The sequence below is a fragment of the Salmo salar genome, chromosome 01 (assembly GCF_965601325.2).
Source record: "Salmo salar chromosome 01, fSalSal1, whole genome shotgun sequence".
Taxonomy (NCBI): Eukaryota; Metazoa; Chordata; class Actinopteri; order Salmoniformes; family Salmonidae; genus Salmo; species Salmo salar.
Genome location: NC_138291.1, coordinates 154274663 through 154301519, shown reverse-complemented (window position 1 = coordinate 154301519; position 26857 = coordinate 154274663). Strand labels below are relative to the sequence as shown.

Here is a 26857-nt window from a genome sequence, read left to right as displayed (position 1 = left end):
TGTGTGTGTGTGTGTGTGTGTGTGTGTGTGTTTTGCAGAGAAAAGCCCTGCTCTGAGTTGAATTGGTCTCTACTACGCTGTGCAAATATTTCATCTTTGTTGCTAGGCTAATGCCCCACTACAGACTATGCAATGGCTCCCAGATGCAGAATGACTCAATCACTCAAGCTAGCATCTTGTTTTACAGCAGTGATCTGATCACAACCTACCCATTGCACCATACTAGATATTTTCTCTTGCTCTCTCTCCCCCTCATCATTTCTGTTTAGTGTATGCACACACTCTTTCTCTTTCTTTCTTTCTTTCTGTCTCTCTCTCTCGGACCGTGCAGGTGTAATAAATGAACATATTTTTACATTTACATTTTAGTCATTTAGCAGACGCTCTTATCCAGAGCGACTTACAGTAGTGAATGCATACATTTCATACATTTTTTTCCCCCGTACTGGGAACATCCCTGTTAGTGAGCATTTCTCATTTGCCAAGTTAATCCAGCCACCTGACACTTGTGACATATCAAGAAGCTGATTAAACCACATGATCATTACATAGGTGCACCTTGTGCTGGTGTCAATAAAAGGCCACTAAAATGTACAGTTGTCACAACACAGTGCCACCAATGTCTCAATTGGCATGCTGACTGCAGGAATTTACACCAGAGCTGTTGCCAAATAAGTTAATGTTCATTCCTCTACCATAAGCCGCCTCCAAAGTTGTTTGAAGAATTTGGCAGTACGTCCAACCGGCCTCACAACATGTAACCATGCCAGCCGAGGCCCGCCACATCCGACTTCTTCACCTACGGGATCGTCTGAGACCAGCCATCCGGACAGCTGATGAAACTGAGAAATACCTACCATATGTCCACCATTCATATTGGTGTGCACGCACACACACACACACACACACACACGCACACACACACACACACACACACACACACACACACACACACACACACACACACACACACACACACACACACTTGCAAACACACACAGTATAGTAGAGGAGTGTCGCAGGCTTACTAGGCTATTGGTTTTTAAAGGTTGGTATTGTCGAGTTTTCAGCTTTGACTTGTTGTGACTTGTTTTGAATTCCTTTTTTAAAATCCCTTAGTGACATGCCTCAATTGCAAAATACAATTTGAAATTCCTGAAATTATTGAATCTAGTATAGACTAAAATCACAGGTCAGTGGTGGCTTTCAACATTACTCTTTCAAATGTTTCCTTATTTTCATATCTGACCATACAATTTTGAACATTAGAACATCTTTGTGTGTGTATGTGTGTGTAAGTAATTTGGTGCTATAACAGGTGATTTCTGTGAGTAACTCATCCACCAGTCTGTTGTGAAATAATATCTTCTTTGCTGGGGGCTGATTTGGGTATAATCCAAAACGCTATTATGGAAAAAAAAATTATGCTTATTCTTCCATAATACTTTCCCTTGCTGTTAGATTTAGATTTGCCTCAACACAAAGACTATTTATTCCTAAAATGCTATGGCAAATGGCCAAGAGATAATATGAATCTCCAATTATGCACACATATCAACACAGTAGTACAGAAGTTTCTGAAATAGGACATTGTTTATTGAACACTACAAAGCATTTCTGACATGTGCATGAGGGGTCCGCTTTAACATCCAGCAATCTTGTTTATAAAGTTTCATAAAACTCCTGATATAATAATACAAATGATTAATAATATAACAACACGTATAACAGTAATAATAATACAATTATTTTTATGAAACAACATTCCTATCAACTCTCCCACCTCTCAATACATTTATATTTCACTGAGTAATGGCACTGGAATGGAAGTCCGCAGTCAAACGTTTTAGACCATACAAGGATGATGTATGCTTATGTTTTGAAGTAGTGACATTTAATTATTTTCTTAAAAGCACTTTGGAAGTCCTTGTTGAAGTATGCGTAAATTATGGGATTCAGTAGGGAGTTGGAGTACCCGAGCCAGTTAATGACGTCCTCGAGCCACTTTGGCATTTGGCACGACTTGCAAAAGGGCATTACCAGGGCAACGATAAAGAAAGGCAACCAGCAAAATATAAAAGTGCCCATAATGATACCCAGGGTCTTTACAGTTTTGCGCTCTCTGGCCATGGCCATCTTTCTCTTTGCCTCCATGTTCTTATCGTGTCTGCTCTCAAAGAGCGGTTCGGAGTTGGGGGTGTTGGGGAGTGGCAGGTTGTTTTTCGAGTTGCTGTGAACCTCGATGATCTCCAGCGACTCGCCGTCCTCCGCGTGCTTGACCGCGCCGTTTACGCACAGGGTCGGTTTGGGCTTCACGCTCCTCTTCCAGCTTTTACTCGGATCCCCGTTGTTCCTCTTGTGGAAAAGAGTAGGGGACAGTCCCAGACAAGAATCAGACACTTTCTTTTTATCTGTTTTACGCACTGTTCTCCTGATTCTAAACCTGGCGGCTTTGAATATCCGTCCATATAAGACCAACATGAGTATCAAAGGAATGTAGAACGCGCCGAATGTTGAGTAGATTGTGTACCATGGGTCTCGACTAATAATGCATTGCTCGGGGTTTGCTATGTCCTCCGCCTTACTACTCGGCTGGGAACGCATGATCAACATGGGTGGAACAGAGATAGAGAACCCGACAAACCAAGTGACACTGATCAGAACCGCCGCTCTTCTGGGCGTCCTCTTCTTCATATACTCTATGGGTTCGGTAATGGCCCAGTACCTGTCCAAGGCGATGGCGCACAGGTGCAGAATGGATGATGTACAACATAACACATCTAAAGAGATAAAAATATCACACGGTACCTGTCCGAGAGCCCACCTGTTTAAGACTTGGTAAAGGGCCGCCATTGGCAACACCAGAACCGATACCATCAAGTCAGTCACGGCCAGAGACCCGATCAGATAGTTCCCTACATTCTGAAGATTTCTCTCCAAGGCGATAGCTGCAACCACACACGCGTTACCAAATATGGCACAGAGAATGAGCGCAGCCAGGAGAAAGGACGGGAAGATTTGGGAACTTAGTTTCACCTCCTCGGAATCAGCTGTGGAGGTTTCGTTTTGAAAATCTAATAGAAACCATGCGGCCGTCGAGTTGTTTCTTTCCTCCATGTTGATGAAAAAGGAAGCGTTCCTCAGGTACATTGTGTCATCTCCCGTGCCCAATAGAGCTCCAACCTTGGAGAGCGCATTGTGATCTACAGCTGGACTCTGCGCTGCGCGCTCAGCATTGTATACACTCTGTGCCGGTTGGTGACGACTGACGAGGGGGTTCATTTATACCAGTGATGGAAAAGACGTCAGTTGGCTGTGAGATTGAAAGAGAGATGTTCTGTCCGCACCAACAGTTGGACTCTCTGAGAGAGTGCGCGCAGTGAGATGCAGGTGCTATCATCCCTTTACCAACAGGATTTGATAGAGCACTAATAACAATGAATTGGCATAGACACACACACACACACACACACACACACAGTCGTTTTCAACGTTTTTATTTGTATGATGTATTTATTATTCAATGTTTAGATATGAGCAATAGCCTCAATTATTCTAGAAAACCACAGCTGTAACGGAAACCATAGGGCTATGCCTGTCCTTTCTCAATTACGAAAATATTACAAACGAATCTGCCATTTTTGTTCTTGCTTAAAAATAAAGATATGGAATTTATTGAAGTTATTTCTCAGATCAGCACCATGGTCAGCGTACCCCGCTGTGACCAGGTCTGATGCTGCCACCTGGCGTAGACCTACATGGCAGAGTGGATTACTTGTGAAGTTTGGTGCGTCTGACCCTCCGTAACATAAATCAATGACGTCATTGTCCTCTAACTTTCGGACGAATTTTTCTTCTATTAAATTGTTAATTAATCGTTTCGAAGGGAACGCATAGGAATTTGGAAATCCCAGGTAGGATATGTTATTTTTTCATTATGGCAATTGTTTCAAAAGCCATCGTCATAAGCATTTGCATTTGTCAAAAAGAATGAACGGAAATGTTGAACTAGCAGCACACCGCCTCACGAGAGGAGAGGAGTTTAGTTTTTAGATTTTTGCTTGCTAGATTTAGCTCAGCTGGCATGGCTTGTTTTGTATTTCACGCTATTAATAATAATCATTTACATTTGGATGTTGCCTTTTTTGTTGTATTTTTTTATTTACGTAGTAAATAAAAGACTATCTAAATAAAGCCTAAATGTTTATTAGCTGTTATATCATGAATTTAGCGTGACGCTACTGTATAGGTATGGCCATGCACGGTTAGAGTAACTGCATCCATGAGCAAGGTTGAGTAGATAGGCCTACTGTCTCAATTATGACTCTTAGTTGAAATGTTGTCAGTTATGTTAAAATGTAGGCTATATACGAATAGAGGTACACATACAGTAAACTGTTTTCCAGCAGTTTTTCTGAATACTCAAGAGTCATCATCACATGGATCATATTGGGATTCAGCCTTATTTGGGTTCATCTTCTAACAGTGCTTCAGAAAAATTCCCATGAGCCTTATCACCTGTGCTGAATGTATATCACATGTTCTGGTATCCTCTCCATGAGAGGAAATACATGCTCCCTGCCTATTTGTCTGTGTGTTGGCATTTAGCCTACTGTGCCCTCTTTTTCATTGATTCTGTGGCAGATGAGAATAGCAGACATCGGTCTCCATGGACAACCCAGGGGCGGTGGCTATGCTCCGCTGCAGGAAGTGTCGTAAAGGCTTTGTAGACACAACATGCCTGCATCCGGTGAGTGACGGGGTTACTTTTACAGCTAGTATAGTGTATGTAAAGCACATAGGAAAGCATTCTAGCTCTGACTCCCAAGGCAATATTTAAGTGGCTGTCCATCAAGCATCTCATGCTGCGTTCGCACAGGCAGCCCAATTCTGATGTTTTCGACTAATTGGTATTTTGACCAATCACATCAGATCTTTTTCAGAGCTCATCTGAAGAAATCAAGAGAATTGGGCTGTCTGTCTAAACAAAGCCTCAGAGTAGGAATGCTGATCTAGGATAATTTCCCCCAGTCCATGTAATCTTATTTATTGTAATCTAAAAGGCAAAACTGATCCTAAATCACCACCCTTACTCTGAGACATTTCTTACACACAGCCCCTAAAGGTCAGTGACTGCAGTCCAAACAATCCTGTCATTCCCTCCTAAAGTTCATGAAGTCATGACCTCAGCTGGTGGAACCATATGGATCCATAGCTCACATTCTGATTCATGTAACTGTAACAGTGTTGCTTCCATCCTTCTCCTTGCCCCAACCAGGGTTGTAAAGAAGGGGTCGGCAACATATTTTATTTTTCCCCCAAAAGTTTTTAGAATAAAAAATGTATATGTAAAAAAAATACTTAAACCACCAGGAATTCAACTAAAAGTCTGTTCCCAAGTGTTCCCACAAATACAATATTCTCAATGGAATCAAGGTATGAAAGGATTGTTATTTTCAAATTCCATCTCTTTTTGCGTTTAGTTGTCAATATGCACTGTACAAGTTATCTTAATTATGTTCACCATCCTCTCTGACAAAAATTGGCCCATGGCTGAATCTAGTTTCCTACCCCTGATGTAAAGTCTCTCAGTGGTAGGGGAGAAAATGGAGCAGCACGTGGCTTTTTTAGCATTTTATTAGCATCCCCATTAGTCGCTGCTAACACAGCAGCTACTCTTCCTGGGGTCCACACAAAACATGACACATCAATAGACAATAACAACTCAAGGACATAACTACACACATTTCAAATAAGTATATACACTTTCATACACTTAGGCTACTGTACATCACTATAGACAACAACACATAGCTTTCGCAATGCACAGTGCTGCTTTTACCTAAACCACTTAAGACTCACTCATTCAACCAATTATACATTCACATTTACGCAGGCACATACATTTCACTATTCTGCTTATATGAAATAAACAAAACCGTGCATCAGACGGAGTTTCACCATAGGTCCTTCACTCCTGTTCAGTTCATAAAAGGAAAAGAGCAATGTTTCTTTAGTAGGGAGAGCCAGGCTGGTGTTATAACATATGGTTAGGAGTTGACCGGGTCTGTACTGGGTAAAGATGGGAGTTTATCTCCCTACAGATAGTGCCTGATGATGACACAACGGCAGCAGGTACATGCAGCGTCTGGCACATGAACGTTGATACACTGCCAGAGTGGATACTGACGTCAGTTCACCAGGTAAGGGTTTGTGTTTGTACAGGTGTGTACTAGTGTTTGATTTGCACTGTGTTCTTTTGGATACAAATTTGAGACAAGCCTATCAGTTCTTTCTGTTCTAATGTCCTCTTTCTGCAGGCCCAGTGGACAGTGGGGAAGCTGAACTGCGAGAACTGTGGTGCTCGCCTGGGTGGCTTCAACTTTCTCAACAACACCAAATGCCCCTGTGGTCAGGAGTCCACCGTGCACCTTAGCAAGAGTCGGGTCGACCAGGACCACAAACGCTACCTTCATGTGGTCAGACCGCAGACGACGAGAGGTAGGGGAGGACCGGGCTGCCTGAAGGGGGAGCCGGGGGGTTCTCACAGTGAGCAGGACAGGTCAGAGGTCAGGGAGGACTTTCTGGTTGGCTCACAGCTCTGCTGTACTTCTGTGTCCCGCCTTAACGCTGAGAGCCAACCAATCACAACACACCCAGATGCCTTTTTCCAGTTGGCTGACATCAGAGCCACCCAATCAGTTCCATTGAGCTCCCCCAGCATTGTTTCTCATACGAAGTCTGGTGCGAGGGGCAGGTTGGAACCCTCCTGTAGCTCTGGCTCCCAGACTGGCCCTGTAGAGGTGACTGAGGGAGAGGTGAAGACTGGGATAGAGCAGCTGCCCCATTCACCTGTTGTGTCCTACACCCCTCATCTATTTGCAACTAGTATTATTAGGTCACCTACCTGCCTATCACCTCTGACTAGAGAGGCCCCTGGTTCTCGTCTTCTCTCCCTGAGAGGGCCAGATGTCTCCCACATCCCTGGAGAGCAGGAGGGGGCCGTGGAGGAGGAGAGAAGGGGAACCCCCGCAGAGCTCCAGGCCCAGCTAGTAGCTAACAATGCTTCTCCAGCCCTACAAAGGTTCAGCAAGAGAGAGAAGAACCGGCTGAAGAGCCAGAGGAGGAAACAGAGGAAGAAAGAACGCTGGCTCCACTCCCAGGAACAGGTGAGAATTGGTCATGGCCTCAATTGAGATCGGGACGGTTATTTACAGGTAGAGAGAAAGAGACACTTGCTTTGGCAATGTTAACATATGTTTCCCATGCCAATAAAGCCATTGAATTGAATTGAGATAAGTGCCGGTAAGAAAGACATCTGGCTGTAACAGAAATGTCTAATGGAGTTATGCATGTAATGGTAAGTCAAACATTCATACAGTTTAGTTTGTCCAGTATTTTAGTTACATTGCATTTTTGTGAGATTATTCTTGACCATTTTGTTGAGCTGACAAGAAGACCACAGTGGAGTCCCTGTGGTTGTTATTCTGACACTGTTTACTACAAGCAGTTACATGTATGACACACATTTCAAAGTCCTTCACCTTACTTTGACTGTGTCTGGAAAGGGGGAAAGTTATATCTTGCCTTTGATAAGCTAAGCAAACACAAGCGCAGAAGATTAGTGAGGTGGGTGTTGCCTGCCAGGTGGGTGACTACATTTCCCTGTGTTGTCAGCAGTAGCAGAGAGATTGTTGGTTGACAGTGGCCAGTGTGGACCTACAGTGTATATGATGTGTATATGATTGAGAGACACTTACAGTACTGTGGAGTGTGGACTACAAGTACTACGCTTGTTCTAGTCTAGCTGACCGTAGAAAAGAACAACACCATGGCATTCTCTTGTGGATGTACCCAGATTAGAGGTTGATTTATGTGGTTTGATAAAGTTGGCTAATCTTGTGCCAAGATGAGTTTAATCGTTTTTGGTTGATAGCTTGTAAACTCAAGCCCTTCCACGAACCACTCTCGTCATGGTTACAGTCGGTCTCTGTGATATGGGAATCTGAATTGGGGTGACTAGTGGATGTCAAAAAGCCGTCCGTTCTGCCCAAACCATAGACTCTATAGCCTGTCAGTATTCTCTCACAATGACACTTGACGGGCTGATTTGGAGTGCTCTCATATCATATGTGAGCATCATGTGCAAAGTGAACAAAGAGATGTAAAAAGCAACAAATGGGCCAAATGTCCCCTCCCTTTCCGAAATTCAAAAGATGCAAGATGATGACAAATCAAAGTGCCAGAAACAAAGATCCTTGCTAGTTGTTGCATCCCACAGTCTGTTGACAGACGCTATGATACCATTTATGTTACGTGTGTCTGTCCACAAGAGATTAGTAGTGCAACTGTGATACTGTTGGATATTATTTTCCATATTGCCTCACTATTATTTTATCTTATTGTATATAGAGTGTGACAGGGCTGCTAACAGACAGTGAGGAGGTGGACAGAGAGGGCTACACTTGCGCCGTGTGCCTGGATGTCTACTTCAGTCCCTATAGCTGTCACCCCTGTGGCCACATCTTCTGTGAGCCCTGCCTCCGCACTCTGGCCAAGAACCGGCCGGCCAACACCCCCTGTCCCCTCTGCCGCACCCTCATCTCACACACACTCTTCCAGAAAGGTGAGCTACGGCATCAATTTAGGGTGCATACTCCTCCCAATGGTTCCGTTATTGATAACAAATAGCTGTTTTCTCCATAGCTGTAAATAGTAAGAAGCCCTTTGAGAGTTTTAACTAAATTTGTTTAATTGCCTTTTGGTTTCAGAGCTCAACCAGACAGCTAAGACTTTTTTCCCGAAGGTCTACCACTCACGGAAACACAACTTTCAAAAAGCCAACTGTGCTAAATGGCCTCTTCCCAACTGCCGAAAACGTTTCCGCATCTTTTGGGGTAAGGTATATTGTGGATGTGGATATATTGTGTGTTGTTTGCAGTAGATATCTGATCATCTGATCGTCTGTAACTCAGTTTGTCTTATTTTTGTGCGTACCTGTAAGCTCTTATGCAACAAACATGTTATAATTCTCATGTAACTAATGAGTTTCTCACAAAGTGAATGTCTCTTTTAGTTAACTAGCATGCCAGGCTTGAGCAGTCCTAAACAAAAACCCATTATTGTAAATGTGTACACTAGGGACTGTGTCTGCCTCCCTTTCTGACCCCAGTTTTCCTGTTTGTATCACAGGGTACCAGGGGCAGGTGGCTCCAGGGAGGTGGTGGCACTTTGCCCCAGCAGGCTTCGCCCTGGATGCCCTGGACCTGGCCGACATGCGCGGCTGGTTCTTCGATATTGACCTGGTCATCATCTACATCCACTCTCTCAACTGGATACTGGCCCTGCTGGTTCTTTGCTTTCTAGCATACTTCTTCTTGTCTTGAGTGCTGTTCGTGTGTTTAGCCAGTGATGGCTGACCTCTAGAAATGGTACAGCTGGGGTTCTGGATGATGTAGTATTGTGCCTAATAGTGCTTACTGCCAGGTAACTCACCTGTCACCTCCATATGTTAACTGGAATCATGAGCAGTCCTGAGTGGAACTGGAACTGTGAGGTGTTTTTTTGTTGCCGTTTTGGAGGTCATATATATATAGAAATACCAGTACTCACATGAAGTTGTGTAGATGGGATTATTTCATATTTTGTGAGAGTTTTACCCAAAATGTTTTCACTGTAAAGCAGCCAACAAGTGCTCAGCATATGTGGGAAGACTGTTGGAAAAGCATTCCAGGTGAAGCTGGTTGAGAGAATGCCAAGAGTGTGCAAAGCTGTCATCAAGGCAAAGGGTGGCTACTTTTAAATATATTTTGATTTGTTTAACACTTTTTTGGTTACTACGTGATTCCATATGTGTTATTTCATAGTTTTGATGTCTTCACTAGTATTCTACAATGTAGAAAATAGTAAAAATAAAGGAAAACCCTTTAATGAGTAGGTGTGTCCAAACTTTTGATTGATAATGTACATCTCATATAACTATAAACGTTTTATTCAATATGCACTACATGACCAAAAGTATGTGGACACCTGCTCGTCGAACATCTCATTCCAAAATCATGGGCATTAATATGGAGTTGCCCCCTTGCTGCTATAACAACTTCCACTCTTCTGGGAAGGCTTTCCACTAGATGTTGGAACATTGCTGTTGGGTCAAGGTCATTACTGAGGTCGGGCACTGATGTTGGGCGATTTAGGCTTGGCTCGCAGTCGGCATTCCAATGCATCCCAAAGGTGTTCTATGCGGTTGAGGTCATGGCTCTGTGCAGGCCACTCAAGTTCTTCCACACCTATCTCGACAAACCATTTCTGTATGAACCTCGCTTTGTGCACTGGGGCATTATCGTGCTGAAACAGGAAAGGGACTTCCCCAAAAGTTGGATGCACAGAATTGTCTGGAATATCATTGTATGCTGCAATGTTAAGATTTCCCTTCACTGGAACCAAGTTGCCTAGCCCAAACCATAAAAACCATCCTCAGGACCATTATTGCTTCACCAAACTTTACAGTTGGCACTGCATTGGGGCAGGTAGCGTTCTCCTGGCATCTGTCAAACCCAGATTTGTCAGAGGGACTGCCAGTAAAGTGTGATTCATCACTCCGGAGAACGAGTTTCCACAGCTCCAAAGTCCAATGGTGGAGAGCTTTACACCACTCCAGCCGACAATTAGCATTACGCATGGTGATCTTAGACTTGTGTGCGGCTGCTCAGCCATGGAAACCCATTTCATGAACAGTTCTTCTGCTGGAGTTGCTTCCAGAGGCAGTTTGGAACTCGGTAGTGAGTGTTGCAACCCAGGACAGATGATTTTTACGCGCTACACGCTTCAGCACTCGGCGGTCCCGTTCTGTGATCTTCTGTGGCCTACCACTTCATGGCTGAGCCCTTGTTGCTCCTAGACATTTCCACTTCACAATAACAGCACTTGACCGGGTCAGCTCTAGCAGGGCAGAAATTTGACAAACTGACTTGTTGGAAAGGTGGCATCTCTATGAGGCGCTACATTGAAAGACCCTGAGCTCTTCAGTAAGGCCATTCTGCTGTCGATGTTTGTCTATGGAGATTTTATACACCGATTTTATACACCTTTCAGCAACAGGTATGCGTGAAATAGCCGAATCCACTGATTTGAAGGGTGTCCACATACTTTTGTATATATAGTGTATTTTAGTACTGTTGCAATTTTGTGTGTTGCAGGGACTCATTGTAATATGTTGTCTTACCAGTGTGTCATTCAGTGTATTACCAATGATAGACATCTTATATACATTTTACAGAACAAATTGCCAAATCTCTGGTAAGTTATGTGTCAAATGTACAGTTTTCATTGGTTTGCAATTGTGGTGACAATAATACATTGGTTTGCTTGCAGCCAACAGTAGCCTGTATGTCTGTATTCTTCTGTATCTCACATCAGTCGGGAGGCAGTGATGTGCTTAAATTGATGAGATTTACTTTGAGCATTCATATTCCTGCTGGTCTTTGAATGTGCTGTTGCTCATGCCAGATACGAATAATATTTGGAGATATTTACGTTTATTCTCAATACTTTCCTGCGACAGACCCGCTTGCTTTGGAGTCGTCGACGCCTCAACAGTTAACGGGATGCCGGAGCAGTGACAAATGGTTGGCTCAGGCTCCCGGTGAATTCGCTTCTCAGGTGAAGGCACGACAGAAGACCGTTCAGCCGCAGTTGGCCTTCTGCTGGGGTGAAGGTGACTCGCTTCGCCGCTGAGGAGAGAGATGCAGAGAAGAAGCTGCGAGCCGTCCACTACTTGCTCTCGTCCTGCAAGCTGAACATACGAATATTATAGATAGGCTGTACGTGGGATTTTATCAGTGACTGTGTATGCATGTGTTCTGCACCGAACGGGCGCGTTAACCGCCCCAGATCCGCAGCGAACATTTTCCAGCTCGGCAAACCACCGCAGAGGGACCCCGAGCGCCGGGAGAGCACCGAGAGCGCGCGGAAAGCCCAGCGGGCGGTAGGCGACTGTAGGATGGTGAGATATGATCTATCGTGCATTAGTGGTAAAAGCAATGGAGTTATTTCTGCCGTACTAGTATAAGAGCAGACACTATCCTATATATATTTTACCCACAACAAATTAAAATGCGCAACGCTAGATATTCTAAATATAATTAACCAGAGACATTTTCTTACCAAGCTACATTTATCTGCCAACTAAGTCGTAGATGGGAGTCCAGGAGCTATAGAGAAATTCATTTAAGAATGTCCTTGAATGGTTTCTTAACGCTTTAAGGTGCGATAGACTAAATAATATATGTTGCACTCAGAAGGGCATGCCACAAGGATAGCTACTACAATATTACACCAATGTGTCACAATTAGTAGTTGTGTGTATATATGAATGTATATATATATATATATATATATATATATATATATATATATATATATATATATATATATGTGTGTCTTTATAGTGCGGTAGTGTTATTAAAGTTTAGGCCTATATTGGGCCCTTGAAAACCTATGGAGCTATGCATTTACTTGCTGAAAGGGGTTATTGTACATGTTGCTTCTCAGACTGTCCAAGAATTCAACACTCTAGTGGCGCTGTACCGAGAACAGGTCATCTCTATTGGAGAGATTTCTGCCGATTGTCCCTCTTTACGGGCCGTGCTGCACCGTACCAGGACCAAAGGATGCGCTATGGCCCAAGCTGCCCATCAGAACCTCACCGTGATATCTGGGTCTGGGTAAGGAATCTGCGTCTACGATATACGATAGGCTACAGTTTAATGAATGTGATCTGTTGACGTCTTCAATCGTCACTGGAGCTGTCCACGGTGCTAGTGTGTCAATCCAAGCCCTGCTATTCGACAGGATAATTAAATACAGTAGCAGGGTTGGGTTCAATTCCATTTCAATTCAGAAAGTAAACCAAATTCCAATTCCACATTTGACTAAAAACGAATAAAAAGGATTTAAATTTGAATTTCAATGTAGACTACTTCCTGAATTGACTTGAATTCAAATAAAATGCACCCCAAGCCTGTACAGTGGGCTACTTGGAATCTATGATACAGTTACTGGACGTGATATGTTGATGTCTTCAATTGCCCCTGGAGCTGTCCTTGTTGCTTAGTGTAATCTACTGATAAATGATCTGCTCTTCCCTTAGCCATTAAAGACCCATCACACCTCCAGTCTCTTTAGAGCAAGGATGGGCAATTAGCCCTGCGGCCCCCCTTTTGTTGGCCCATGGATTAATAAAATGTTACTTAGGGCCTTATCGACTGCATGTGTGGGTATGGATGTGGATATGCAGAACCTTAAGCCACTGTGGCCCCCCATGATGAGTTCAGATGTTTTGTGGTCCCCACCAAAGTTGCCCACCCCTGCTTTAGATCCAGGGGGATTCACGAAGGGCTAGAATAGGAGCCAGTGATAAGATTTGAAACTGTCCATTCTCCTACTGTATGTGTTGTAGGCCAGAGGATGGGGAGATCCACCCAGAGATCTGCCGGCTCTTCATCCAGCTGCAGTGCTGCCTGGAGATGTTCATCACGGAGATGCTCAAGTCCATGTGTCTATTGGGGGTACTGCAGCTCCACAGGAAAGGTGAAATACCAATCTCAACCAGCAGAGGGCAGGATAGTTCAGATAAATGTCAAGATGGAGACTAGTATGTCTACACAATGAAATAAGTAGCTACAATATGAAATACACGGCATCACAGGTTACCCAGTATTATATGTTGATCATATCCCAGGAAAGGATTCGTACCCGGAGCCCAGGCTGGACTTCAAGATGGATGAGAGCTCTGATGTACCCATCCTGGAGGAGCGCTCCTCCTCACCTGTGGACTACCAACATGAGTCCTGGCTGGTGTGCACCGATATTGAAAACATAGAGAGGTATAGTGTAATGCAATATGCTTACACACTCATGGTCTCTCATGGTCAACAGAAAGCCCAGGCCAGATAGTACTGTTTAAGCCATACATGAATAGGATTATCAACAGATTGGACATTACAAGTTATAGTAGACGTTCATGTTTCAGTTTGTGTGTAGGCTTCCTCTGTGACCATGTAAATGGATTTACCCACGATTCACCCTGTCTCCTCAGGGACATGCGAGAGATGAGAAACCTACTCAGCAAACTTAGGGAGACCATGCCTTTACCACTAAAAAACCAAGGTAAGTAGCATTTGTACTGTAAGAGTGTGTTAAATCATGAAAGATACACGAGATGGAAGGCACTGCACTGTACTCAGGTTCCTCTGTCTGTGTTGTCTAGATGACAGCAGTCTGCTGAATCTCACTCAATACCCACTAGTCAGGCAGAGGAAGAGGCGCTTCTCTGGGTTCTGCTGCCTGGTGTCTGGCTGAGTCAGTTGGGTCCTGCAGGCAGCAGCAAGGGCAGCACACCAACCCTACACAACACCTTACATGTTATTACTGCCATTTGGGGAAGGAACTTTCTGATCAGTCTGTCTTTATTTTGTAATATGATTATATGTATAAAAAGCTATTCAAATATAATGTTACAAACATGCATATTTTGCTATTATATTATTCAAGCTGTCTCTCTTTATAGAAAAGGAGGACCCTTAGGTCTATAGACGAGCACAAACAGATGTGCCAAACTGATGCCATGAGAGATGCAGTATGTTGGTAGACAGCTTTGCCTAATCTTTGCCTTTAGACATCTTCCTCAGAATGTCATTATATTTCTTCACTGTGCAATGCTTCTTTTGCAGTCTTCCATGAAAAGGAAATCTGTCTCTAACTTACTTTTTCCATCACAAGGGCTTTGCAATGCTCCATATCAAAAACATTTCTCATTTAATGTAAATACAGTATATAAATGGTGGTAAATGTTTTGTATGAAACTTTCTTTGAATAATTTAACTATAGATTATCTAAAGATTGGATGTCTAAATCGTTTGCATTGATTTATTTTGATGTCTTGGCCGAAAGTGTACAGCATGAATATTGCTATTTGTACTGTGGTAGATGTGTAGTGTATAGATGTTGTGCTATAGATTGTTCTACGGCTGACAGGTATGTATAGGCCATTTTATAATGTGAATAAACTTTTTGTATTTAAAGAATCCTTTTTGTCTGGTTTATAGAGAGGCTCTGATCTGTTGTGTCTTGTTGGTTTCAGAGCCCACACATGATGTCCGCCTAAAGTATACTTCACATGAAGGAGATAAATGGACCTATTCTTTGTAGTTGTGGGTACTTGCAAAGCTATAAACTTCATCAATCACAACATGAAACTATTTTATATTTTATCAGTGTGACAGGAACTCAGTGTTCCACCCATGACCCCTCTCTTTCCACACTCAAGGGAGTGTCAGGGGTCAGAGTTGTAGAGACAACTTACAGCTGGTGAATATTACTGGAATCTGGAATTTCCAGACACTTCTTCCAGTAAGGGGACAGGATGGAAGGTTGCGAAAGGAGGGTTTGGAAGACTTGGGAACTTTGAACTTTGTGTTGTCATGGCTTACAGGCTGACTACACCGCTTGCGTTGTGTGCGTGCAAAATAAATTTAGAAATCTATGTTATTCAATTATTGTACCCACACTGCTCACGCGCGCCAACGAACGTCTGTTTTGCCAAGGGCTAAAATAGAAGTCAGTTCTATTTGTGACGCAGATCGCGGAGCAAGTCCTGTCTCTCCCACCTCCTCATTGGTTTATAGAAGTAGGTACCCACGTGCCATCTCCTCATTGGTTATACCCACGTGGGTGACTGAAAGACGAACGAGGTCGGTGGCGGTAATGCACCTAATTTCTGAAAGTTGCCAATCGCAATATAAAGTCCAGAGAAGAAAAGGCCTGGAAGGAGGAGAGATGACTAGAAATGATTCGGTTGACCATTTTATGTGTGGATTAATTGTCGGAGTAGAGGACCTTGTGCATTTCAGGTAAAATAACAACTCAATGTTTATATCCCAGGACAAATTAGCTAGCAACAGCAAGCTATCTAAATAGGACAAATTAGCTAGCAAGTGCAAGCTAGCTAGCTAAATTGCCATAAATGTTTAATGTTTTTCGACCTGTCCCCAAATTAATGTAGTTGGTCTGTTTTGATATTTTAACCTGCGTGTCGTGATCGCTTTTGGTGTGGGGGGACAAAATAAATGTATGCATGATGGCGCACGCGTGAAGCCGGTTTGGGTTCCGTGTTAGAGTCTTCAGTCTTTTTTTGTCTTATCTATTAGGCTCGGGTTTGTGGCTGATGCAGGAAGGGGGTGTCCTCTTTGACAGACAAGTTAAATAACCAATCATTTGTGAGGGATATATGAAGTCATACCCGTAGACATACACTGCCGTTCAAAAGTTTGGGGTCACTTAGAAATGTCCTTGTTTTTGAAAGAGAAGCACATTTTTTTGTCCATTAAAATAACATCAAATTGATCAGAAATACAGTGTAGACATTGTCAATGTTGTAGAAAGAGGAGTGGGAGGCCCCAGTGCACAACTGCGCAAGAGGACAAGTACATTAGTGTCTAGGTTGATTAACAGACGCCTCACAAGTTCTCAACTGGCAGCTTCATTAAATGTGCTTTTCTTTCAAAAACAAGGACATTTCTAAGTGACCCCAAACTTTTGAACGGTAGTGTGTTTCCTTTTCCAGCGAATCACGTGGATCTGGGCCTGGTCGGGTGTCCGTAGTATATCCCTCGCGTCTGACTCATTGAACAAGAACTCCTCGTCCAATTTGAGGTGAGTAATCCCAGTTCTGATGTCCAGGAGCTCTTTTTTGTCCCAAGAGATGGTAGCAGCAACATATGTACAAAACAAGTTACGAACAACGCGAAAAAACAAACAAAATAGCATGGTTGGTTAAGAGCCGATAAGACGGCTTCCCTACCCTCTGGCGCAATCATTCCATCTGGAATTTCATTCCAACATACACTTAGTATTACTTTCTTAGCTACAGTATACATATCTTCCTGGCATATTACATAATTTATGCAGCAGCATACAAGACATTTTTGGACTCACCTTTTTGTGCTGTGCTCCCTTGAACAGGAAGGTGGCACGTGGCGGTCCTTCGTGGGCAAATTTCGTCTTTAAACTTTGTCATCAAAGTCTGTCTTTCTCTGGATTTATGTTGCTTTCAAGACAACTGGGAACTCCGAAAAAAACAGGGTCGAATCATGATGACGTCAGTGATCTTCAGGTCGTAGTTGTAGAAAGAGGCCCAAGTTCCCGATTGACAATTCCGAGTTTTCTTGAACTCACTGAAGTCAGACTTCCCAGTTCTGAGTTAACAGTTGTTTTGATTGTGGCAGAAATCATGCTGGATTTACAGCATGACCAACGTTGAATGTTTATCATTTTAAAATAGTTAAAGAGAACCTTAAACCGAGAATTGGGACAACACACCCACTCCACTAAATAGCAGGCTAGTAATTGCTTTGCAATGCTTGCAGTTAGCCACCGATTCCTTCCAAACCACTCATTGTTGAATTTGAGATTTCCAATTTGTTGTGTAATGCTTATGTCCAATGGCCGATGAGCACCGATCGGTTTTATCTGTAATTTCTCTTCATGTGACAAGGATTAAAAAGGATTTGCCAGTAGATTGTTGACTTGATTTATGATGACTGCTAGCTAATATTTTGAAAGTATGATGTTGACATGATCAATCCAATTAAATATACTGTAGATATAACGTGATTTGACTTAATTTTATCTGTGGCCAATGACTTTAAGCCTTCTTGGATTGGCACTTCTAATATAACTCTATGGCAGCACCCAAGGGGCTTGAATTTTCGAGCTCTACACCTAGATTTGGCAGTGACGTAGTGTCTCCATGAGTGACAGAACACTGAGCCAATCACGGCGCAACTAGAGAACATTATCAACCCCTACACTCCGTATTTTCCACTGGCTGCCCCACCACCACAGAAAGCACTGAGCTAGGCTGAAACACCTGCATTTTGGAGCTGCCTTACTCAAGAAAGCAAAAAAGAAACCATGTTTGTATAGAGGCTTTATTAACTCAATGATTTTAAAGTAGTGCGAGGTGGGCCACTCTGTGGGACTTGACTGCACTGACAAAGGCATGACACCGCCAGGGCGGGGCTTCTAACGCTGTTGCAAGAGTCTAACCTGGGAGCCTTCACTTCCCGATGACCTGCACTGCAAAATAGGTGGAGACTGTTCAAAGGGGCTTTGAAGAAACATTAGAGGATGTTGGTGTCCTTTTTAAGTCATCATATAGTTTATCGACAATTAAGTGAAGATCATATGATTGACAATAGGATTCAATTGCATAGTGACGTAATTGGATTTTTGTCCTGTCTGTGTGTCGGTCCAGATAAGTTGTTTGTTTCTAACACTCAATGTGGGGGAGGAGAGAGGCATGATAGTTCCAAATGTATTTGCGTGGGGTGAGAGACTTGCATGTGAGCACTTTCATTTATCAATCTTCGTTAAGTCATGAATAATGTAATATTAATGGATGGTTAAGAGCCTTTTAATGTTAGCTCTACTTGTATTGATCTATGGTTTCCATGTCTGTGTGTGCTCCACCTTTGTGTGTGTTGTGTGCATTGCAGCCCATACAAAAACGAGTTTGCATCTTCAATGTTGAAGTTGGCAGTGGTATGATGATGTCCTACTGTGGTTTCCACCCGGGTTGTTGCCATGGTGACCAGCTCTTCTCCATGAATGTAGGTCCATGTGACAAGGATGTGGTCAGCCTGGACTGGGCCAAGTTCAGTGCCACCATGTCTGCCAAGAGCTCAGTCCAGGAGCCCTGCAACTCTGACATCTGTTACGAGTGTAAGGGTTGCACCGGTAACTCTGACTGGCCACACATTCCCTCTATGTGTCAGATAGCACTTGACCACGTTCAGCTGAAATAACCTTATCTGAAAATAGTTTTAACTAGTTAAGATGCAATACAAATAATTATTTGTCAAAGATTAATTTGTTGATAGGATTTCAACATAGCAAAATAATTTCATATACATGTTGCTCTTACCCTTTGTCTTTGTGCACTCAGAGTCCAAACAATGTCTGTGTGAAGTTCCCCAGGACTGTCCTGAGGGAGAACACATGTTCTGTGTGAAGCTGCTAAAGACCCAGAACAAAAGGAGTATGACCCTGTGCTCCATGGCTGCCATCAAGTGTAGAAAGATGGTGTTTGAGATTCTCAATGAAGGCCTGTGTGAAGAGTCCACATATTCAGGTCCTGCTGTACCCATCCTCTTCCCATATTCTATCACTCTCTCCTTGTCCATAATACCATAGAGCACACACTACATTTAACTGTAAAGACTAACGTTCAGAAAGAGCACATTTTGTTCCGTTTCAGCTGCAGCTTGGTTCAACTTAATTTGCTAAAATGTAGTTTGTTGTTAACTTCTTTGCAGGTTATTTTGTACTGGTATTGTGACATTTAAAAAAAAATTCACTTAATGCAATCAACTCTATTGTGTCATAACGTAGCGTTTAATTGAAATTAACAAAAAAGTAACCTTTTTTGTCTAATGCTCTTTTATTTAAAACTTGCAACAATCCCAGTCATCTTTTAGACATATTTTCCAGACGTTGACATAACGTGCATTTCTGGTACTGAATGAAAGGTTATAATACATCTTATACGGACGTCAAAAATAAGTATTTTCCGGACATTGAAAATACGTACTATCCAGACATTGAAATCAGGTGCATTTTAGGTGCTGAATGAAAGATAAAATACATATTTTACGGAAGTTGACAAGGTGTCATTGAAAATATGTGTTTTTCATTCATTGATTCTATGGCCAAATTTCAACCAATAAAGAAAGTCCAAAAAAGTTATCTGAAGTCAAAAGCTTAGTGGCATAGTTCTCTCTATTACCATGTAGAGTAGAAAATGGATAGCTCTACCTTGATCTACACTTTATTAGAATATAAGGGACTACTCTCTTCTATGTAAAAAAAAAACATTACAATTAATGGTTAAGAATCATGTTTTAAAGTGCAGAACAGGCCTTGATGCTGACCACATCAAACTGCTCCCCCTGGCACCTCCGAGCCCCCACCTCACATTCTGACATTGTCACAGCAACAGCACTGTCTGGTAGTTTGACACAGAGCTGGACGGAGGTGTCAAAGCACTCCTCCTGGCAGGAAGTGAGCCCCTGATCCGACCAATCACAATCACTGTCCTTCACCAGCTTGAAGCTCCGCCCCAGACACTGCAGAGCTCCAAGTTGACACATGCCCAATTTACTTGTTCTGCCTGTGTGGAGAGTGGCACATAACTGCAAGGATGGCCTTTAAGAGAAAAATAATCAGATAAAAATATCTTGTTTATTTCCAGTTGGTTGTATATACTTAGTTGTATTACCCTGTCAAAAGTCAAGAAATGTGAAAAGACTGCAGTTGAAATACTCACTGGCATTGGTATGGAAGCTTACACACACACTGACTCTTTCCTGGTGTTTCCCATAATTTGCAGTTCAAGCCAAGTGGAGGGGTGGGGCCCTTTGGCACTGGCACACACAGAATAAACACATCAAAATGAATATTTAATGGAATGGGATGCCTCCTCATTTAATTTCAGAGCAAAGATGGTAAGAATTTGCTTTCTTGATTCCCATGTAGCAGTTCAATCTCTGGATCTCTTACCCTCTCTGCACCTTATGCTGTCTGGGGATGGAGACCACTGCAGACTGGAGCTGCAGACGATCTCTGCCATGCCCTCTCTCATCATCCCCACAGGACAGGACAGGGACACACTGTCCCCAATTTGATAGATCACTTTCCAAGGCGTGCCTGTGACATCATTCTCAAGGGACGGAACATCACATGTTGCACCTAGAATATAGTTTGAGCAAAGACAGTACAGTATGAAGATAGGCTAAAACTGCGTCTCCAATAGAAATCCCCGATCAAACTTGTTGGCAATGTCATGGCGACGTTGGCTAGCTAAGCTCATGCGTAGAAACTCGTAATTGGGTCTAACGGTTGTCTCGCTCAAGCTGTTTATGTGCAGTCTCTCAAATCAACGGCACGAAAATGAAAACGTGTCAGCTTGTCACTTTTACGAAGTCAGAGTAATAACATGTTCAACTACTTAAGACCTTGTCTCAAATCTAGGTTGTGCCTTTACATCCTGAGAAAATGAACATCTAAAGAAGAATTGTTCACTTCTCACTTCTCTCAACACTTCTCAAACCCCAAACCCAAGCCTGGTCTGCTTTGCAAGCGTTCCCGGGACGTCTTGTGATGTTGCGCCTCTGGGTTTAGAAACTCTGTGGTTTGAGTGAGTCAGATCCAACCTCAGTGTTTTAAAAAAGTTAACCCTTTGAGTACCTACTCTTGCACTCCAATGGTCCTCTGGTCCAGCTGTTGTTGTCAGTGCACTCAGCCACAGTTTCTCCAGTGATGTAGTGGCCCTCTATGCAGGAGTACTCAATCTTACTGCCTACAAGGTATACATCTCTGGGGCTCTAGATACAAATACACATTGATGCTTTTTCACAACATACAGCAGACAAATTCACACACACTTCCTTGAAGGTTATTGAATTCTGCAATAGATAACAGGAATGGAAAGGTGACCATTACCAGGACAAAGCCATTCCTCAGAGCTGGCGGGGCTCTACATGCCTTCGGTGGACTTATAGAGAGACCAAAACACTGAGGCTCCATCATCCTGCAGACAAACACACAGTCAACCCCCATACTCTGAAGCAGATGTGGCAACTGGTCAAGTCTACTGAGGTTATTGTAACTGTAGCTACTGTGCTAATGTGTGCTTGTTGTACAAAGAGTATTTGGTGAGAGGTCAAGTTTCCTCACTGTAAATGTTGTAGGTCTGGCTCTTCACAGGAAGTATGTTCTGTGGGCAGCCCCACACAATGGAGGCCCCCTCGCCTGGGGGCAGGGTTAGTGCAGGTCCTAGACCTTGACATTTGACTTTGAGAACAAGATCCCCATGACGACCAGCAGCTCCAGCTCCCATGGATCACCCCTTATTAAAGACAGAGCCAAAATATCACATTTATAAGTCAATCATTATGGATAAATGCACAACATCATACATTGATCTGAAATCTTGCTGGCTCAGTGTCAGAGGCACGGGGCCTGTAGGAACAATACAGTGTCAGTGGACAAGTCAGTACAGGAAGTGAGCAATTTAGGTTGTTTACCTGGCTGCTCCCCTATAACAGTGCCACTTTCACAGGCAGGGCCCGAGGTACCAGGCCTGCAGACACATTTACACTCTGTGCCAGTCAGCAGGGGCTGCCCGTTGTTGTGGCAGGGCCGGCAGTGGCAGGGATGCTCTTCTTCAAGGTACTCCTCTGTAGCTCTCTTCAGATGGAGCTTCTTCAGCCCGGCACACTGCACCATCTTCACCAGCTCATACAGAGGCCGCAGCTACAATATGGATGGACATGATACAGTATAACATGATGGCATCCCAAAAAATATGATATAAATTGACTAAAAAGTTTATAGTTATATGAGATGTATGTGATTATGCTACCTTCATTTTGATGACCTGAGGGAAGTCCTTGACGGAGCGGGCCCACTTGTCATACATTTGTCCATTGGCCTCAGGGTTCTCCAGGTCCAGGACACTCAGGCCAGCTATGAAGGACGTGTCTCCACCGATGACATTGGTCTTAATAGGCAGCTTGTTGTTGTTATACTCTGCAGACAGGATCATGGTTGACAGAGGTGATTACATACAATGCATCTTTTATTGTCAATTCAGACCTATTCAATTCAGTACCTTTCTATTGTTAACATTTCAGACTAGTTGATATTTTCTACTACTGTGTTGTTTTTGATTCATTTTAGCACTCGTGGTGCATACCGTGTATATAAGGTTTCCTAAGGGTGACATAGAAACTTGTTGGACCTACCTTTAGAGGTTTTGAGAGAGTCCACCAGTTTCTCACATGTGGTTTTGACCTTTTTCCTGAACAAGCGGCGCTTCTTCTTCGTAACACACCGTTGGTACTCTGTATCTGTTGTGCCTTCAGTCAGAGAAAGAGGAAATCAAAAAGAATGTGCAATGTATTCAATGCAATGAATACCATATTTAACAGTTATGTGTCTCTATCTGGTGAGAAAGGGGTCCTACTCACTGGTCTCTTTGAGGGCCTCGTTGTCAAACTCCAGCAGGGCCTGGTACTGGCCCCCCAGGGCCCCCTCTGACAAGTAGTGGGTGCCATAGGTCTGCAGGAGGGAGCGGTAGGCTGGGTAACTGTACGTGGTTGGGAGGGAGGACAGCGCCTTCCAGAAGCCCTCAGCCAGAGTGACGTACTGGGGCACAGTGTTCTGGAACTGGGCTAGCTCCACCTGATTCTTTATGATCAGCAGCCTGTGAGACTGGCAGAAGAGAGGGACACACGCATATAAGACCTAACCATCATACTCTACAAACTCACGCAGGGCTATATTGTCATCAACCAGCTATAGTCTCAGTGAGTCACCTTGTCTTTGTTGAGCTCTGTGTGAAAAGTGCGGCGATCATGTCCCCATAAGGCGTTGTCCTGGATGTGCTTCATGTAGGACCAGGAGCTCTCATAGGCCTCATCGGTGAAGTCATTCTCAACCACCACCTAGGAAGAGATCTCACAGATTGTAGTTGTATTACTTCACCAGTAAGTTACTACCTGTTACTAAACCAAACCTGCAGTCTCATGTAGTATAGTATAGCTCACCTGGAAGGTGTACCTGAGGATACTCTGAGGCAATCTGTAGAAGGTCTTGTGGTCTCCACTGAAAACCTTCCTGCACTGCCCTCCGAAGCTTAGTGTGTTAATGACACCAGACCTGAACTTCCCTGTCAGCACATCATACCTACAGGGGACAATACAAACCTTAACTCAGATACCTATCTGCACATCTTCAACACTGGATTATCACATCAACATGCTGGGAAATACAGTATAGCCAATGCAAAGTGACCATTAAGAAAAACACAAGCAAAACTCATCACATCAAATTTACATGTCATATGATGTTAGTGGTAGAGGGGGGCGTGCCTACCCTTTGCCAGTTTGGTCAGAGTTGGGAGGAGTCTTGTCCAGGTCACACACATAGTGGCTGTTGTCAGCATCACAGTGTCTCTCGTCTGTCCCGCCCTCCTCACAGTCCTGGTCTCCGTTACATACCAGAGAGAGGCTCACACACTGTCCTAAGATACACATACATATGTTGTTGTTGTTGTTTATGAATCGTATATGCACATACATACACATCGGTCACCTGTATGAGATGAAAATACACATACTAAACAATACACTAATTCAGTACACAGTGCAGAAATAGACAAAAATTACTTATTTTTACTGGCTTCATGTGGATTTTAAAAAGTACCTGAGGAACAGCGGAACCTTTCTCCACAGCCTGTGTCCAAGGGACATCCTTTCTTGGGGACACACTCTTGACTCTGAGAAGCCGCCCCAGAGCATGGACTGCCCTGATACTGGGCAAACACCTCAACAGTCCGTGTGCGAACCTGTAAATATTCAGAAAGCATCATATTAATACATGCAAGTTTTTTTTTTTAAATCTTCCTTTCTTGAAGTCCATGCAATTAAGTGTGTGCGTGTGATTGACTGTGTGTACCTGTGTTTTTGTGCAGCCATCGCATTCAGACCATTCCCCATAAAGTCCCCATCTGCAGTTCACAGGACGCTCACAGCTAAGTGGACGGATAGAGACAATCATGTTCAGCTTTTACGTAGAATGGTAAATGTCAACGATGAATGAGACATTCAGGTTCTCAGTACATACCGAATGTGAGGGAGAAGGGAGAGTAACAGAGTCAAACAGGACAGAGTTACATCCAAGTTCAGCTAGGAGAAATAATGACATTCACATGGTCAGATAGAGTTATAGTAATCATCATTCATGTTGAGAGGATAAGTGAGAACTCCTTACCTTCATAATGCACACCACAGAGACAGACAGGTCTTTTCCTCTGGCCCAGCACAGTGAGCCCAGCTCATATAGCTAGTGAAGAGAGAGCTTACTCAACAGCACCCAGAGTTCAGGACATTCCACACTGGAGAAACACTCATGTTCTTTCCCCCAGCCAGACAACAATAAGGACCCATTTTCCCCTCCCTTGCTTGATGCGTAATTAATGGGGGCCCTGTAGCCCTGTGCCAGCAACAAACCTAATCAGTATATTTCTATCCATTTTTCCATGGGCTTTTATTCATTTCTAGTAAAAGTATTGGTGGTGTCAAGGTTTTTGTGATGGTATTAGGTAAAACTGCATGTACAATCATGAAATAAAAGTGTTTTTGTTCAAACAGCACCGGGACTTTGTTTCTGAGTTGGGAGGGAGTTGCGCAATCATTGTTTTTCCAGGATGAGTTTCTCTGCTCCACACAACTGGTGCAAATGTCACAAGCCTGTATTTACCCAAGATAGTAGAGCCAAATTGTATGAGTTTTTCTACTCCAGTTGCTCCCAAGCAAATGTATATGTAATGTATGACTGACTGTATGATATCAACCAGACACAATACAGCAGCTGACAGGGTTGTTATCATCCCATACTGAACAAAAATAATTGTATGTTTTTAGCTTTTGAGTTTCACATTTTACTGAAAAACTCAAGTACAGATTTTTATTGGAGGTAGTTAGAGGTGTCATTTTAAAATAAAAACAATCAGACATTAATAACATCAAATATACAGCTTTTGAATGACCACTCATTGCAGTGCAGTGTATTCTTCAACAGGCTGAATCTGTTGTAATCCATGGGCACATTGTAGCCCACTGACTCCCTGTTATCCTCTCTGCTGTCAACGGTCAATACCATCACCAAGCCTGCAGGCCCCGGCCATCTTAAACATACAGTATTTCTCTTTCACTAATGTATTCCTCTCTCCCAGAGTGATGTGGTGTGTACAGTACATGTCCTCAGTACATGTCCTCATATGTAACACTATGGCCATGTGGAATGTTAAAAGAAAGATTTTGTGCTGTGCAGAAATGGTTTTACAGTCACTGGGTTCAGATCTGCTGCATTGGTCTTAGATTTGGGGACACCTATCAAGATAAACACAAACAATGATCAACGAGTTATGCGTCATGCATTATAATGGAAGCACAGAACATTCAGTGTCGATATTATTTGTATGGATGAGTCAGCATGCTTATTTCATGATTCATCAGCTGAGATGAAGGATAGGCTTCTATGGTAGTCAAACTGACAGCAAAGTCTGTGCCAGTGCATACTCTGATGTCATCAGGAGTCAGTCCCTCCCATATCTCTATAAGATTGAGGTCGCTGGTCTTGTCAACATCATAAAACTGCCTGGGAGACAGAGGGTGACAGGGAAAGAGAGTGAGTGGCTCAGTGCATACAGGAAGAGGGGATTGACACTGCCTGCAGAAGTCAAGTTAAAGAAAGCTCACCTTTTCAGTGATCACCCTATTAACACTGTGCAGAGTACAACCCTCCAGGATTTTATGTTTGCCCCCCGTTGAGTGGAGGGAGAAAGGTTTTACTATAGTATTTAGAATAGGGTACACTACTACCATATAGTGTATTAGGTTAGGGACACTAGTATAGGGTAAAAGGTAATGTGTATGAAGTACCATAGGTACTTGTGTACCATAGCAGAATGTTCCATGGTCACCACCACTTTGGTTCATGCATTGGCCACTAGGTCCATAGGCCTTCCCATTCCCTTCACCATCTTTCCCTGTGGAAGGCAATGACGAGAGAGAATACATGTTTAAACATTTATTATACACACATGTAGTCCTACGATCGGCCAGCAGGGTCAAAGAGACACATGATCATACCAGGTTCATCCAGTTGGCCAGGTCCCCATATTCAGGGTTGGGTAAGTTACTTTTTAAATGTAATCCGTAATGTAATCACA

The 26857-nt window shown here is 43.2% G+C and overlaps 4 protein-coding genes across 4 annotated transcripts; 2 read left to right on the top strand and 2 right to left on the bottom strand.

The window, feature by feature from the left end:
• Nucleotides 1–1574: 1574 nt before the first annotated feature.
• Nucleotides 1575–3269, bottom strand: LOC106567207 (5-hydroxytryptamine receptor 1A-beta). Its single transcript, XM_014136231.2, has one exon. It carries the CDS (start codon nucleotides 3148–3150, stop codon nucleotides 1873–1875), a length of 1278 nt encoding a protein of 425 aa, XP_013991706.2. The 5' UTR covers nucleotides 3151–3269; the 3' UTR covers nucleotides 1575–1872.
• A 542-nt stretch (nucleotides 3270–3811) lies between these two features.
• On the top strand, nucleotides 3812–9934 carry rnf180b (ring finger protein 180b). Its single transcript, XM_014134734.3, has 7 exons — nucleotides 3812–3914; nucleotides 4645–4750; nucleotides 6105–6203; nucleotides 6321–7169; nucleotides 8413–8626; nucleotides 8772–8897; nucleotides 9193–9934. Exons 2-7 carry the CDS (start codon nucleotides 4670–4672, stop codon nucleotides 9384–9386), a joined length of 1563 nt encoding a protein of 520 aa, XP_013990209.1. The 5' UTR covers nucleotides 3812–3914; nucleotides 4645–4669; the 3' UTR covers nucleotides 9387–9934.
• Nucleotides 9935–10060: 126 nt separating this feature from the next.
• rgs7bpb (regulator of G protein signaling 7 binding protein b) lies at nucleotides 10061–15086 on the top strand. Its single transcript, XM_014134748.3, has 6 exons — nucleotides 10061–12004; nucleotides 12553–12725; nucleotides 13460–13590; nucleotides 13742–13886; nucleotides 14099–14169; nucleotides 14270–15086. Exons 1-6 carry the CDS (start codon nucleotides 11855–11857, stop codon nucleotides 14359–14361), a joined length of 762 nt encoding a protein of 253 aa, XP_013990223.1. The 5' UTR covers nucleotides 10061–11854; the 3' UTR covers nucleotides 14362–15086.
• Nucleotides 15087–19432: 4346 nt separating this feature from the next.
• c7b (complement component 7b) lies at nucleotides 19433–25039 on the bottom strand. Its single transcript, XM_014134762.3, has 17 exons — nucleotides 24895–25039; nucleotides 24748–24809; nucleotides 24580–24655; nucleotides 24328–24469; nucleotides 23998–24145; nucleotides 23670–23808; nucleotides 23439–23567; nucleotides 23091–23334; nucleotides 22866–22979; nucleotides 22484–22650; nucleotides 22146–22374; nucleotides 21796–21967; nucleotides 21562–21649; nucleotides 21311–21443; nucleotides 20620–20808; nucleotides 20387–20483; nucleotides 19433–20265 (listed from the first exon to the last, which is right to left on the bottom strand). The coding sequence occupies exons 1-17, from the start codon at nucleotides 24898–24900 to the stop codon at nucleotides 19962–19964; spliced, it is 2439 nt and encodes an 812-aa protein (XP_013990237.1). The 5' UTR covers nucleotides 24901–25039; the 3' UTR covers nucleotides 19433–19961.
• Nucleotides 25040–26857: the final 1818 nt, after the last annotated feature.

Excerpts from the sequence above, each read along its gene's own strand:
- LOC106567207 (XM_014136231.2), bottom strand. The coding sequence starts at position 3,150 with ATGTACCTGAGGAACGCTTCCTTTTTCATCAACATGGAGGAAAGAAAC.
- rgs7bpb (XM_014134748.3), top strand. The coding sequence starts at position 11,855 with ATGTGTTCTGCACCGAACGGGCGCGTTAACCGCCCCAGATCCGCAGCG. Across the intron at positions 12,726-13,459 it reads ACCGTGATATCTGGGTCTGG|GCCAGAGGATGGGGAGATCC; the intron begins GTAAGGAATCTG and ends TATGTGTTGTAG. Across the intron at positions 13,591-13,741 it reads ACTGCAGCTCCACAGGAAAG|GAAAGGATTCGTACCCGGAG; the intron begins GTGAAATACCAA and ends ATCATATCCCAG.
- c7b (XM_014134762.3), bottom strand. Across the intron at positions 23,809-23,997 it reads TCTGACCAAACTGGCAAAGG|GTATGATGTGCTGACAGGGA; the intron begins GTAGGCACGCCC and ends TGTCCCCTGTAG. Across the intron at positions 23,568-23,669 it reads TCCTCAGGTACACCTTCCAG|GTGGTGGTTGAGAATGACTT; the intron begins GTGAGCTATACT and ends ATCTCTTCCTAG.
- rnf180b (XM_014134734.3), top strand. The coding sequence starts at position 4,670 with ATGGACAACCCAGGGGCGGTGGCTATGCTCCGCTGCAGGAAGTGTCGT. Across the intron at positions 7,170-8,412 it reads GGCTCCACTCCCAGGAACAG|AGTGTGACAGGGCTGCTAAC; the intron begins GTGAGAATTGGT and ends TATTGTATATAG. Across the intron at positions 8,627-8,771 it reads ACACACACTCTTCCAGAAAG|AGCTCAACCAGACAGCTAAG; the intron begins GTGAGCTACGGC and ends TTTTGGTTTCAG.